Raw genomic sequence first — 14,423 nt, 5'->3', positions numbered from 1 at the left:
CTGTGAATGCCTGCAGGAAAATGAATCTCAGGGTGGTATATGGTGGCACGTATGTACTTTGATTATAAATTTACTTTGAAGCTTGTGAAAGAGAAGAGGCAGCTCCCTGAGTGGTCTGACATGTCCATTAGCCCACTCTGAAAAGTGGCACTTGGCAAAGACCATGTCCGGCAGACATCTCACATACACTTGGTTAAGCTGGTGACCAAAGTGACCAAACAAACCATGCTTTTCTCATTGTTCGAACACCATTGCTCAAGTTTAATTTTATTATCGTGTAGCATGTGAAAAACAAATATTGTGCAGTAGGATTTCTTGACCTGCACCTCATTCATAAACAGGTACTAAGATAGTAGCAGCTGCAATTTTTTCTCCCCCAAAGTCAAGGTTTTGGCTAAGGCTGTGCTGAAATTGAAATGGCTGCACTATTAGATTTATCATCAGCAGAGTAAATGGGGCAAGTAAAAGCTGATCAACCATTTTAGGCATGGATACATCTGTCTCTCTGATTTTTGGATCTGCATCATTAAAGTTCTAGCTGCTAGAACCGTCTCCAAGTCTTCCAGCATTGTACTCCTCTCTTGAGCGCTCTACATCATGGTCTTCCAGCCATGATTATTTCCTCCTTGCAGTAAGATCAATATTTTTCTTTCAAGCTGTGATACAATTTAAAACATTTTGAATATCAAATATTCAATCTTCTTCCTGTTTCAAGAATTTAAAGGTTATTCATTTCTTGTACCATTCTACGGTGTTACAAGAATTGGCTGCAGACATAACCAATGCATTGCCTGTGATCTTCCAAAATTCCCTAGATTCTAAAGAGTTCCTAGACGTTTGGAAAACCATAAGTGTAAGGAAGGAATGAGACATAAGGAAGTTTGGGCAAGTTAGTCACTGGAAAACTGCTGGAATCCATTATTAAAAGGACAGCAGAAGGTCATTAGGCAAATCATAGCATAAACAAGAGAAGTCAACATGATACAATATAAGGGAAAATCTATGTTAAAATTTATCAATACTTCTTGTAACTGCAATCAGGACAGATAAAGTAAATAATGTAGTTCTGGATTTCTTACCAGCATCAATAAAGTTTCAGATCAAAGGTTATGCAAGGAGCAGGAAAGGTCCAGAACGACTGCAGAGTAGCCAACATTGGTGGAGTTGTGAATGGATACAGAGTACAGATCATTTACGGATATGGACAGAGAAATGGCAGATGGAGTTTAATGAGGTGTTAAACCCTGGGAGGCCTGATGTAAGAGGGAATTATACAATTACAACATTGATGGACAGAGCTACCTTGAGATCCAAGTCCATAGCTCACTGAAAGTGACCATGCAATCAGATAGGGTGGTAAAGGTGGCATGCTTGCATTTTTGTTCTTTATAAAACTTTGGTTATTCAAACTCAGAATACCTTGCACATTTCTGGTGCTAGTATTACAGGAAGGATGTGGAAGATCTGGAGAGGGTGTGGAAGAGATTTATCAGAATGCTGCCTGGATTAGAGGGTATGAGCTATAAGGCGAGGTTGAGCAAACATCCCTGATTTCCTCTGGAGCACTTGGAGGCTTAGTGGAGAACTGATTTCATAAGGTTATGAAAGACATAGATAGAGTAGCAAATCTTCTTTACTCGGGGTAGAAATATCAAGTACTAGGACATACATTTAACGTGAGAGGGGAATATTTAAAAGAGATGTACAAGGTTTTTTTTCAGACAGGGAGTGGCATGTGCTTTGAATGGGCTGCCAGGGTTAGTGTTAAATGGACACATGAATATGTAGGGAATGGAGGGATATGGATCATGTGCAGTTAGAAGAAATTTTATTTAATTTGACATCAGGTACAGTGCAGACATGGTGGACTGAAAGGCAGGTTCCTGTGCTATGCTGTTCTAAGTTAATACATAAGGTATGATCTTCAAGTGCAGCTGGAGGTGATACATTAGCACGAAAGAGGACTGGCCAACATGGGAAAGATAAACTAAAGATATTTTTATGGTTGGAGTTTTCATGTCATAAATGGGTGCCACACAGAGATCACCAATGGGACAGCAACTATTTACAATCCATAATAATAGAGACGAAGGGACAGAGAGTATACAAAGATAAACCCAAAGAGAGCTTCTTTCTCTTCACCATCAGATATCTGAATGTTATTCTTTTAATTAATTTTCTCGCACCATTTTTGCACGTTATAGTATTTTTATGTCCTTGCACTGCACCATTACCGCAAAACAACAAATTTAATGTCATAAATGTCAGCGATAATAAATCTGGTTCGGGAGCACATTTTTTGAGGAAGACAGATTCAGCAAAGGGATCGTAGGTGGGTGATGTGAGTGGGAAAACATTTGGCAGATCAATCATAGTGCAGATAAATGTGAGGTTATTTATGTTTAAATGGAGGCAGGTCACAGAATGCTGTGGTACATTATTGTAGCTGGCCTTGAACACAAAATGTAACATTTTCACTGATGTACAACATACTGCTCGGAAGTCTAAAGAAATACTTGGGATTGGAGTTGTAAAGGAGGAGAGTCCTGCTACATATGTACAGGGTTTGGGTATGATCACTTCAGACAGTTGAAGTCTACTTGTTTCAGGGGAGATACACTTCAGTTGAAGGCAGTGTAGGGATGATTCACTGGGCTGATTTTCTAGGATGGATGTGGTGCTTTAAGGGGAAAGGTTGAGCAAGTGAGGCCTTTGCTCCTTGGAGTTTAGAGGTGATGTTATTGAAATAGAGGAGGTCCTGAGGTGGATGCTGAGAGGAAAATCCAAAATCGAGCTAAGAAGCAGCCTGAATGGTTGGGGAATTACCTGCAGCCTGAGGGGCTCAGGAAGATCACCGAGACCTGGGGAGATGAGGTGTGGGGACGTACTGCCATGGAAAGAACAGCACGTTAAAAGGGGCTGCGGTGGATGTAAGCATCTAAGCTCAGTACAGAACATTCAGTGACTGCAATGCTGCATGGAGCTGTGAAAGTCTCCATAGTTACCACAGAAACACCTGATGACAATGGTTTCTGGGACAAGTTAGGCCAAGTTCCTCACCCTGCTCCAAAAGAAATGAGGCTGTGGAGCTTCAGTCAGTGGTGACTGAACGAAGTAGCATATCAAATATCTACAGTGATGTAAAATGACCTTCACCTGAACTTCATCTCTTCCCACTCTGGGGATACTAAAGTTCCTTCAATGAGTGAAGCATTAGGTGACAGTACTTCAAGGCATTATTAACTTGTATGACAGTTCCAAACTTTTCTGCAAACTCCTGTGGTGTGCTCTTACTCTTCTTGAACTCTAGCAGGGTCTCTGCCCCACAGGTAGTGTTCAGGTTCCAAGTTCAATTCCAAGAATGGTACCTGGGGAGTTTAACTCCTGAAAATTACACCAACTTGAGGATACAAATCTGATCACACTGACAGTGATGGGATTACTGGAACACCGTGGACTGGTGCACTGATTCCCTAAACAGGAGGATGTCTGCCATTCTGACCTTGTCTACATTCCATCTATTTTTTTACAGCAAAGGATCTCATTTTGGTCATCAAATCCATGCCAGCCCACAGAGCAATGCCATCCCTATATTCATTTCCCCGTAACCTATTTTTCCCAAGTTCCCATTAACACCCCCAACATTCAACCACTCAGCAGCACACGAGGGAAAATTTACATGATTCACACATCTTTGAGAATTCGGGGACAATATGCACCACAGGCCAGGATTGTAAACTGGACACGATTGTGCCAGATTTAATTACAACAAGCCCCTAGAACAGCAGCGAGGAGATAAAAGATCAGGAAGCTGTTTCACATGATCCTGCCTGAGGGATAAATGTTGGTGAGACCGTTCTGTGATGCCCGAGGAAGACTGAGTCTTATTTTAACTTCTCATTGTAGAGAGCACATCTCAGACTGTGGGGTGGCTCCTTCTGAAGGGCACTGATGGGCTGATCTAGGTGACACAATAAAGCCTTACGTGGGGCTTGAACACACCACCTATAAACTCAGAGACGTGACTGCTACCAACTAAGGCTAAACATAGGAATAGTTACAGTGCATCGAAAGGCTCCCACTCAAACAGTGTGAGGGAGCTTAGACAGCCTCTCCGTCTTTTACACTTACATTCTGACTGTTCTTGTCGATCTCACTGGGGCAGCCAAACAGCTCACGGCGCAGGAGATTCCCGTCGTATTCCAGGAACGTCAGGTAAAGGTTCCGGAAAAATTCCACGTGCTTATTCTTCACTCGCAGCTTCTTGGGAGAATTCCAGTGGATCACCTGTGGGAAAATAAAGGCAGGTCAAGGTCCCATGTTTAGAGTTAGCATGAGAGGGACACGGGTGCACAGGTCCATTGTCTCCAAACCATTTCCCAGCACTGGCTTCCACTGCCATAGACTGATATTAAATCACTGACTCTTCAACAGGGAACACATATGATTACCAAGTCAGATGCTAGGTATTAGTTGTCACTGGAGTCTGCTAGAGACCAAGTTCTTCAGGAAAACATGGATGTAATGCTGAAGGCTTTATAAGTCATTGGTCAGACCATATTTAGAGTATTATGAGCAGATGTAGGCCCCATATCTAAGAAAGGATGTGTTGTCATTGGAGAGGGTCCAGAAGAAGTTCATAAGATTCGTGAAATGAATGGGTTAAACACATGAGGAGTGTCTGAAGGCTCTGAACCTGTACTCACTGAAGTTTCGAAGAATGAGAGAGGATCTCATTGAAGCCTACCAAATATTGCAAGGCCTAGATAGTTTGGACATTGAGTAGATGTTTCCAACAGTGGGAGAGACCAGAACCAGAGGGCACAGCTTCAGAATACAAGGATGTCCCTTCAGAAAAGAGATGAGCAGGAATTCCTTTAGCCAGCGGGTGGTGAATCTGTGGAATTCATTGCCACAGACAGCTGTGGAGGCCAAGTCATTGAATACATTTAAAGCTGAGTTAGTTAAGTTTGGTTAGTAAGGGCATCAAAAGTTATAGGGAGATGGGAGGAGAATCAGTTTGAGAGGGATAATAAATCAGCCATGATCGAATGGCATAGCAGTCTCGATGGGCTGAATGGCCTATTTCAGCTCTTATGTCTAATGGTTTTATGGCCCTGTGGTTTTACAATTTGAAACCTTTCTTCAAACAACACAGCACTGTGGCACAGCTGGAAAAACCACTGTTTCCCAGCTCTGGCGACCAGAGTTCGATTCTCCACTGGTGCTGCCCGCATGGAGTTTGCACTGTGTGGGCTTCCTCTGGGTGCCCCTGATTCTTATCACAAAGATATGGGTAATTTGGCCGCTGTGAATTGCTCCTGGTGTGCAGGCGATGAGTGGAACCTGGGAGAGTTGATGGCATTTTTGGGGGGTGGGGGAGGAGGATATTAAAAATGATATTAATATTGGTTAAGTTTCAGAAGATAGTTTATGGTCTGCAATAGGTTGGGTTCTGGGCTGTGTCTTTTTACGTGAAGGTGAAACAGGCGTAAGATATCTATCCTGGGAGTTGGGGGAAACAAATGTAAACTTCCAAACCAGTGGACACTTAACAGCAACAAACTGCTGGAGAAACTCTAGGCCAGGCAGCATCTGCGGAAGGAAAGGGACAGTCAAGGTTTCTGTTCGAGACCCTTCATCTTCATTGGTCTAGATAAAGCATGTCAGCCCGAAACGTTGACCGTCCATTTCCCTCCCCAGCCACTGCCTGACCTCCTGCAGAATGGTTGTTGCTCCAGGTTTCAGCATCTGCAGCTTTCAGGAACTCTAACAATGTTTTTTTTATATTTAGGCAAGGATATGAAAGGCAGTGGAGCCAAGGAGAGGGATATAAGGCATGGATTGGCTACCAATAGTATGATGGGCTGAAATGTCTAGATGCTTGATGTTTGATCTCATGTCCCAATAGGGGCCTCTGATACATGTTTTGACTCTCAGTGTCTATGGTGTGGCAGTAGTTAAGTTAGCGAACAGCAGCCATAGGTGTGAACCATTGATTCTGAAACACGAGTTCAATTCCCATCACAGCACATGGGGAATGTTCAAAATAAATTTATTATGAAAGTACGCATATGTCACCAAATACTACCCTGAGATTCATTTCCTTGATTTGTGAGCTCAAGTAAACCAGGAGACTGTCAAAAATTCCCATCTGACTCACTAATGATCTGCAAAGAAGGAAGTTTGCTGCCCTTGCTTGCTTTGTAGGTGACTACAGACCCAACAATGAAGTTTCCTTCTAAGAACTTGTTAAGTTCAGGATGGGCACTAAGTAATGGCACTGCCAATAACATCAGACTTCAATCTCTCACTGCTGTAGACAAAGATTCTCAGCTTCTTCAAAAGGGCATCAATCATACTTAAGAAGAACAGGAGTGAGCTACTTAATTACTATCACCTAGTAGCATTCACATCGATGGTGATGAAGTGCTTTGATAGGATGGTCTTGGCTGGAATTAACTCCTGCCTGAGCCAGGAAAAGGACACACTGCAATTTGCTTTGGACCACCTGGACAACTGCAATACCTGCATCAGGCTGCTGCTTATCAATTACAGCTCAGCGATCAACAGAATCATCCCCTCAGTACTAACCACCAAGCTTCAAGGCCACTGTACCTCCTCCTGCAACTCAATCCTTGACATACTCATTGGGAGATCATAGTTAGGGCAGATTGGAAATAACACCTCCTGACAATCAACCTCAAGGGAGCATGCTTAACTCACTGCTCTACTCCCTCTACACCCATAACTATGTGGCTCGGCACAGCTCAAATGCCAAGCCAGTTATAGATTCACTGATGACACAACTATTGCTGGCAGAATCTCAGATGGTGACAATGAAGCATACAGGAGTGAGATAAATTGGCTGGTTTAAGTAGTGTCACAACAATAACCTTGTACTCAATGTCAATAAAATTAATGAAATGACTGTGGACTTCAAGAAGGGGAAGTCAGGAGAAAGCACACAAGTCCTCATTGAGGGGTCAGTAGTGGAAAGGGCGAGCAGTTTCCTAGGTGTCAAAACATCTGAAGATCTATCCTAGGCCCAATACATTGAATGAATTGTGAAGAAGGCACACTGGCCATTATATTTCATCAGGAATTTGAAGCGATTTGGTACGTCACTAAAGACTCTAGCTAATTTCTACGAACGTACGGTGAAGAGCATTCTAACAGGTTGCATCACTGTATGGGATGGAGTCACCGGTGTGAAGGAGCAGAAAAAAACTCAGCCAGCTTCATCATGGGCACTAGCTTCCCCAGCACTGACGACATCTTCAAAAGGCAATGTCCTCAAAAAGGCAGCAACCATTGTTAAGGACCCCACCTCTCAGGACATGCTCGCTTCTCATTACTACCATCTGAGTGGAGGTACAGGAGCCTGAAGGCCCACGCTCAACATTTGAGGAACAACTTTATTATCCTCCACCATCAGATTACTAAACGGTCCATGAACACTACTTCACTATTTTGCTCTCTTTTTGTGCTACTTATTGATTTTTCTATATTTCTTATTATAACTTATAGTATCTTATCTATTACAATGTACTGCTGCTGCAGAACAACAAATTTCACAACACATGCCAGTGATCGCAAACCCGATTCTCATAGCTGAACCCCGTAGGTAAAATGTCCACAGCTCTAACCATCCCTTTCCAGCAAGTTGAAAGGAATTTATTGGGGAGAAATTCAACTGTTCTTCATGTTCTTCATGATGAAAGATGAAAGAAATTCATCATGTTCTTTAAAAACAGAGCAAAATGGATGTGTGAATTACGTCAGTGAGGGGAGAACTAATACAAATGCTCAAAATGAAAACAGACCTCGTGGTGGCAAAAACACCAAAGATGCGAGACTCTTGTAAAAGAGCTAACAACAGTAAGCATTTTCTATTTTAACTTTTCATGACTGCTGAATTTTCCAAAGCAATGGTGTGTAGGCACTGCTGAGATCCAGCAGCCAATTTGTAGGCAGCAATATCTCACAAACAGGAATCTAATAACTGGCTAATCTGTGTTAGTGTTGAACGAAGAACAAGCATTAGCTTGCTCACCAGAAATGATTCCCTTACTCCCATTTTATTTGGCTAATCAATCACGGCAAGTTTGACAATGAACCTCTACTACACTAGAGCATCAGCCTAGATTTTGTGATTAAGGGGTGATCTCACTGAAATACGCACCATTCTTTATGAGCTTGACAAGGTATCAGCTGACACTTCCGCTGGCTGCAGCGTCTAAGACCATGAGTTTACAATCTCAGAATAAAGGGTCAGGACAAGGATGAGAAGAAATATTTTCTCTTGGGGTTGTCATTCGTTTGGCTGTGAAGTCCTGGTTGCTGAGCACACCCCATTCATTCTTTCTTACTATATACAGTCAGTTTATTGTATAGTAATGTCTATGTCACCATATACTAACATGAGGTTCAATTTTTTGCGGATATTTACAGGAAATTAAAGAAATGTAATAGAATTTGTAGAAAACTATGCAAAAAACTGACAAACAACCAATATGCAAAAGAGGACAAATGGTGCGGAACAAACATACACATACACCCACACACACAACTAATACTGAGAACAAGAGTTGTAGAGTCCTTGAAGTTGAGTCTGTATGTGTGGAAGCAGTTCAGTGCTGAGGTGAGTAAAGTTACGCATGGTTCAGGGTAAAACAGTTCCTGAACTTGGTGGTGTGGGATTAAGACTCCTATACCTCCTACCCAATGGTAGTAGTGAGAAAACAGCTTGTTCGGCATAGTGGGTGTCCTTGATGATGGGTGCTGCCTCTGTGGCATCGCTCCTTCTAAATGTGCTCAATGGTTGCTCAATAGAGGAAGTGCAGGCTATTGCACTGCTCATTGGGGGCAGTGCCCTATCTTTCCAACAAGACTCACGTTATAATTTATTACCATAACTAGCTATCCGCATGTACTGCATACAAAAGAGCAATGTACCATTAGATTTTGTATGCATTAACTCAGCTCACTCAGAATGGTGCATATTCTATTAATTAAAATAAATTGCTACATGAGATTCAACAAGGATTTAGAACACAGGAGATGTGAAGATGGTTCAACCTGCCTTATGTTAATATAATAGATGGAGTCAGCTGTAAGTCTCAGATGCTTTTTACTTCTCTTCTGGGGATGTTGAATTATATCTGATCCATTTCCTATCCTTTTTTGGTGGGCTACCTACTTCCCAAATCAGTGTGCTGAGGTTGGGAAATCTTGGGCTTCGGTGAAATCCATGAGATTCATTAAAAAAAATATCCAAAGGGATCAAGAAAGAGATGAGGGTTTTCTCCTAGGGGGTGGTGATTTTTTTGGGATTCTCTACCCAAGAAGGCTGTGGAGTTTTTATTTGTAAATACCTCCAAGGTAGAGACTGTTAGGGGAATCAAGAGATGCAGGGCTAATGCAAATGGAGGTATTGAATTGTAGAACAGACATAAAGGGGCCCAATAGCTTGCTTCTATTTTCTATACAGAGGTGGTCACAGGAAGCAGAGGAACGGTTACAGGATTGCCTTGAGTCAGTGGACAGGGCTGTGTTCAAGAACTCAGCTGACAACCTTAATGATTACACCAGGGCCGTTACAGACTTTATTAAAATAGCTGTGAATGAGTGTGCCCCCACAAAATCATTCAGTGTTTACCCCAATCAGAAACTCTGGATGAACAATTAAATCTGCAATTTGCTGAGAGCCAGACCAGAGGCATTCAAGTCTGGAGACCAAGAACGATACAAGAGCTGCAGGTATGATCTCCAGAAAGCCATCTCTCGGGCAAAGTGGAGATTCCAGACCAAACTGGAATCAACGAGGATGCTCGACAGCTGTGGCAGGGTTTGAATGCCATAACCTCCTACAAAGTCAAATCTTGTGACACAGGGGACAGCAGAGTTTCCTTTCCAGATCAGCTATATGCCTTCTACGTTCGCTTTGACCACCAGGGCAGAGTGGAGCCATCGCACACTCCCATATCTCTTGATGATCCTATGGTCTCAGTGTCTGAAGATGAGATGAGGCCTTCAAGAGAGTGAATCCAAGGAAAGCATCCGGTCCAGACGGAGAACCTGGCCGAGTACTGAAGACCTGTGTTGACCAACTGGCTGGTGTATTCACGGATATCTTCAAACCCTCGCTCTGACAGTGTGTGGTATCAACCAGCTTCAAGCAGGCTTCAATCCTACCGGTGCCCAAGAAGAGTATGGTGTCCTGTCTGCCTGGCGACTTTGATCCACTCCAATTTGCCTACCGAAGCAACAGGTTTACAGCAGATGTCATCTCATTGGGTGTTCACACAGCATCTGGACAGCAAAAGTGCATACATCAGGATGCTCTTTATCAATTACAGCTCAGCATTTAAAACCATCATCCCCTCAAAATTAATCAGTAAACCCCACGACCTGGGCCTCAATACCATCTTGTGCAGTTGGATCCTGGATTTTCTCACTTGTAGACCACAGTCAGTTCGGATTGGCAAAAATATCTCCTCCACAATCTCCATCAGCACAGGAGCTCCACAGGGATGTGAGCTTTGCCCTCTGCTCTACTCGGTTTACACCTACGACTGTGTGGTAAGTACAGCTCCAAAACCAGTTTACTGATGACACCACTATTGTGTGATGAATCAACATACAGGAGGGAGGCTGAAAATTTGGCTGAGTGGTGTAATAACAACAATCTCTCACTCAGTGTCAATAAGACAAAGGATAGTAGACCTCAGGAGAGGAAAACCAGAGATCCATGAGCCAGTAATCATCAGAGGATCAGAGGTGGACGAGGTTGGTAACTTTAAATTCCTGGGGGTCACTATCTCAGAGGACCTGTCCTGGACCCATCGTATAAATATAATTGCAAAGGATGCATGATAGTGCCCCTACTTCCTCAGGGATCTGCGGAGATTTGGCATGTCATCAAAAACCTTGGTAAACTTCTGTAGATGTGTGGTGGAAAGCGAGTTGACTAGCTCCATTATGGCCTGGTATGGCAACACCAACACCTTTGGTGTAAAATCCCACAAAAGGTAGTGGATTTGGCCCAGTACATCACGGGTAAAACCCTCCCAACCATCAAGCACATCTACATGAGACGCTACCGTAGAAAAGCAGCATCTGTCATTAAAAATCCTCATCACCTAGGCCATGCTCTTTCCTCGCTGTTACCATCAGATAGTTTGTACAAGTGCCTCAAGACTCGCACCACCAGGTTCAGGAACAGTTACTACCTCTCAACCATCGGGCTCTTGAACAAAAGGGGATGACTACACTCATTCTACTTCTGGGGTTCCCTCAACCAATGGTCTCACTTTAAGGACCCTTTATCTTGTTATTTCATGCTCATTATTGATGGCTATTTATCTATATCTGCATTTTCACAATTTGATCCTGTTTACAGTTACTCTTCTATAGATTTGCTCAGTATGCCTGCAGGAAATGAAGCTGAGGGTTGTACGTGGTGACATGTACTGTGGCACGAAGAAGTTTGTGAACCCTGTAGAATATTCTCTATTTCTGTATAAATAGGACCTAAAATGTGAACAGATCTTCATGCAAGACCTCTAAAGCTAAATAAAGAGAACCCAATAAAATAAAAAAACAAAAACATTATACTTGTTCTTTTATTTATTGAGAATAAATTTATAACAAATTTTAATTTGAACTTTGAACATCTCTTGTTCTTGTGTTTAATTCCTCAAAGGGTAGGTCTTGAACCTCAGAACTTCAGAATCAGAGGCAGGAATGCAACCAACTGAGTGACATCTCATCCTCACCCAAAATAAAAATCTAAACCTTTCCCAAAAATACATCACGAGAAGGATGTGCTGGAGAGGGTCCAGAGGAAGCTTACAAGAATAATCCCAGGAATGAAAGGCCTAAGCTTTGAGTTTTTGATGGTGTTCAGAAGAATGAGGGGGTGATGTCATTGAAAACTATCCAATACTGAAAGCCTAGATAGAGTGGAAGTTTCCATTAGAAGAACAGTCGAGGATCTGAGGGCAGAGCGTCAGAATAAAGAACCATTCCTTTAAACCTGTGATGAGGAGGAATTTTTGAGTGGTGAATTTGTGGAACTCATTGCCATGGTGGTCTGTGGAGACCAGAGATATTGGATGCATTTACTGCAGGGTTTGATTAGTAAGGGAGTTAAATGTTATGGAGAGAAGGTAGGAGAACAGGGATTGAATGGTGGAACAGATTCAATGGGGGAATTGACTAATTCTGCCTTTGTATTTCATGGTGTTATAAGGCAGTAAAATAGGGCAAGGATTATGGAGCTTTAGGTGAAGAACGAAATTTGATGCACTGCTGAATTCTGGCCTGTTCACCCCCATTCATTCTTTCTTATGGGATAAAGAGAAAGCACATTCTGATCTATTACTATAACTAGTTATCTGCAAGATAATTAATAAAAAAGAGCAATGTACCATTAGAGATGCAATCTTCAGCTCGCTCAGAATGGTGCAGATTCTATTAATTAAAAGAAATTAAGTTGCTACACAAGAGATTTGACAAGGATTTAGAACACAGGTGTTATGAAGATGTTTGACCAGACTCATGCTAATGTAATAGATGGAGTCAGTCAGGAAAATTTCAGATACTTTTTGCTTCTATTCCGAGGATGTAGAATGATATCAGACCAATTACCCATCCCTTTAATGGAGGACCACCTAGTCCCCAAATCCACGCATCGAAGTTGAGAAATACTTGGACTTTGATGAAATCCGAGAACTTCATCAAAAAGGGGTCAGGACAGAGATAAGGAGCAATATTTTCTCCTGGGGATGGGGTGGTGATTCTTTGTGATTCTCTACCTAAGGTGGGGAGTCTTGATTGTTGAGACATCCACAACAGAGACTGCTGTGGAAATCAAGGGATACTGAGCTAACTCAAGTCAAAGTAAATCAAAGGCACAAGTTCTTAATGAATTCTCAATTACTCAAAATCTGCATGTTTTGTAATCTTGCCATGTTGATGAATGATCTCAAACGATCTGTTCTCCTTTTGTAGATGCTGCCCATCTAGGTTATCTCCAGGGTTTCCTGGCTTTGGTTTCAGATTTCCAGCACCTGCAATTCTTACAATTTTTGGAATATTACTTGAGTGTTGACACTGTCCTCTCAATATTATCATCAGGGAGGAGAGAGCCTGAAGACTGACACTCAATGTTTTAGCAACAGCTTCTTCTCCTCTCCGCCATCAGATTTCTGAACGATCCACAAACACTACCTCACTATTCCTCTGTCTCTCTGTCCATCTATCCACCTACATTTTTATTGTCACTTGCAGTAATTTTCTTTATACCTTGCATTGTATGGCTGCCAAAAAACAACAAATTTCATGACATACGTCAATAAAAATAAATCCGATTCTGATGATCTTTGGGACTACAATTGAGAGCCAGCCAAGATTCTGTGCTTGAGTGGAGGAAAAAAAACTCCTGTAGAAAGAGAAAGAAAGGCCATTGCTGAAGTTCCAGTCATCAGTCCATTGATTTTATTTAAAACTTTGGCTGAAATTATTCTTCAATTCAATGCCCTTCTATTTACTAATATTGTATTCGGAAACACTAGCAATGATCTGGAAAGATTATAGCCATAGTGTTTACGGGTCATTTGATCCAACTGATGTGCTTCCCTCACAGAGTCTTCATCATTCATCATATCCTCTCCTCACATCTTCATTTATTGCTTTCACTTATAATGTGGCAAAACCAATCCCCACCTCAGCATCGTGGCTCAGCGGGCTGTTCATATTTGAAATGTTCCCTGAGTGAAGCAGCTTCTTCTGAATTTCTAATTGCTTCATTAGTTTGGAATTGAAATTGGAATTGGTTTATTATCGTCACATGGATCGAGGTACAGTGAAAAGCTTGCTTTGCGTACTGTTCATGAGGATCAGATCATTACACAGTGCATTGAGCTAGAATAAGTTAAAACAGTAACAATGCAGAATATAAGTCCAAAAGCAACCGTACGGTGCAGTGTAGGTAAATGATAACAAGGTAGATCGTGAGGCTTATTGTACAAGAGGCCCATTCAAGAGTCTGATAACAGTGGGATGGAAGCTGTCCTTGAGCCCGGTGTTGCATACGTTCAAGCTGTTGCATCTTCTGCCCAGTGGGAGAGGGGAGAAAGAGAACGTGCGGATCTTTGATTATGTTGGCTGCTTTACCCAGGCGGTGAGAAAAACCGACAAATTGAAAGGAGGTGAGGCCGCTTTTCATGATGCAACTCTCAAAACTCCCTGCAGTCTCCTGTGATCACGGCAGATTTTGTTTGGACACAAAGGACTGTTCAGCTAATGAAGAGTCGAGATCTAGAGGGCACAGCCTTAGAATAGAAGGAACAGAGGTGGAGGAATTTCTTTAGCCAGAGAGGGGTTGGTGAATTTGTGGAATTCATTGCTACGGACAG

General features: G+C 42.3%; 1 protein-coding gene across 5 annotated transcripts in view; it reads right to left on the bottom strand.

The window, feature by feature from the left end:
• The window catches only part of large1 (LARGE xylosyl- and glucuronyltransferase 1), a 405,419-nt gene that overhangs the window by 20,995 nt on the left and 370,001 nt on the right, over window positions 1-14,423 (bottom strand). For all 5 annotated transcript variants that reach the window (XM_073058955.1, XM_073058959.1, XM_073058957.1 and 2 more), the window contains one exon: window positions 4,132-4,287. In XM_073058955.1, the coding sequence (XP_072915056.1) occupies window positions 4,132-4,287 (156 nt within the window). The remainder of the gene's footprint in view (window positions 1-4,131; window positions 4,288-14,423) is intronic.

The sequence above is a fragment of the Hemitrygon akajei genome, chromosome 10, assembly GCF_048418815.1.
Source record: "Hemitrygon akajei chromosome 10, sHemAka1.3, whole genome shotgun sequence".
Classification (NCBI taxonomy): domain Eukaryota; kingdom Metazoa; phylum Chordata; class Chondrichthyes; order Myliobatiformes; family Dasyatidae; genus Hemitrygon; species Hemitrygon akajei.
The sequence above is the reverse complement of the archived record's forward strand: the minus strand, read 5'-3'. Positions and strand labels throughout refer to the sequence as shown.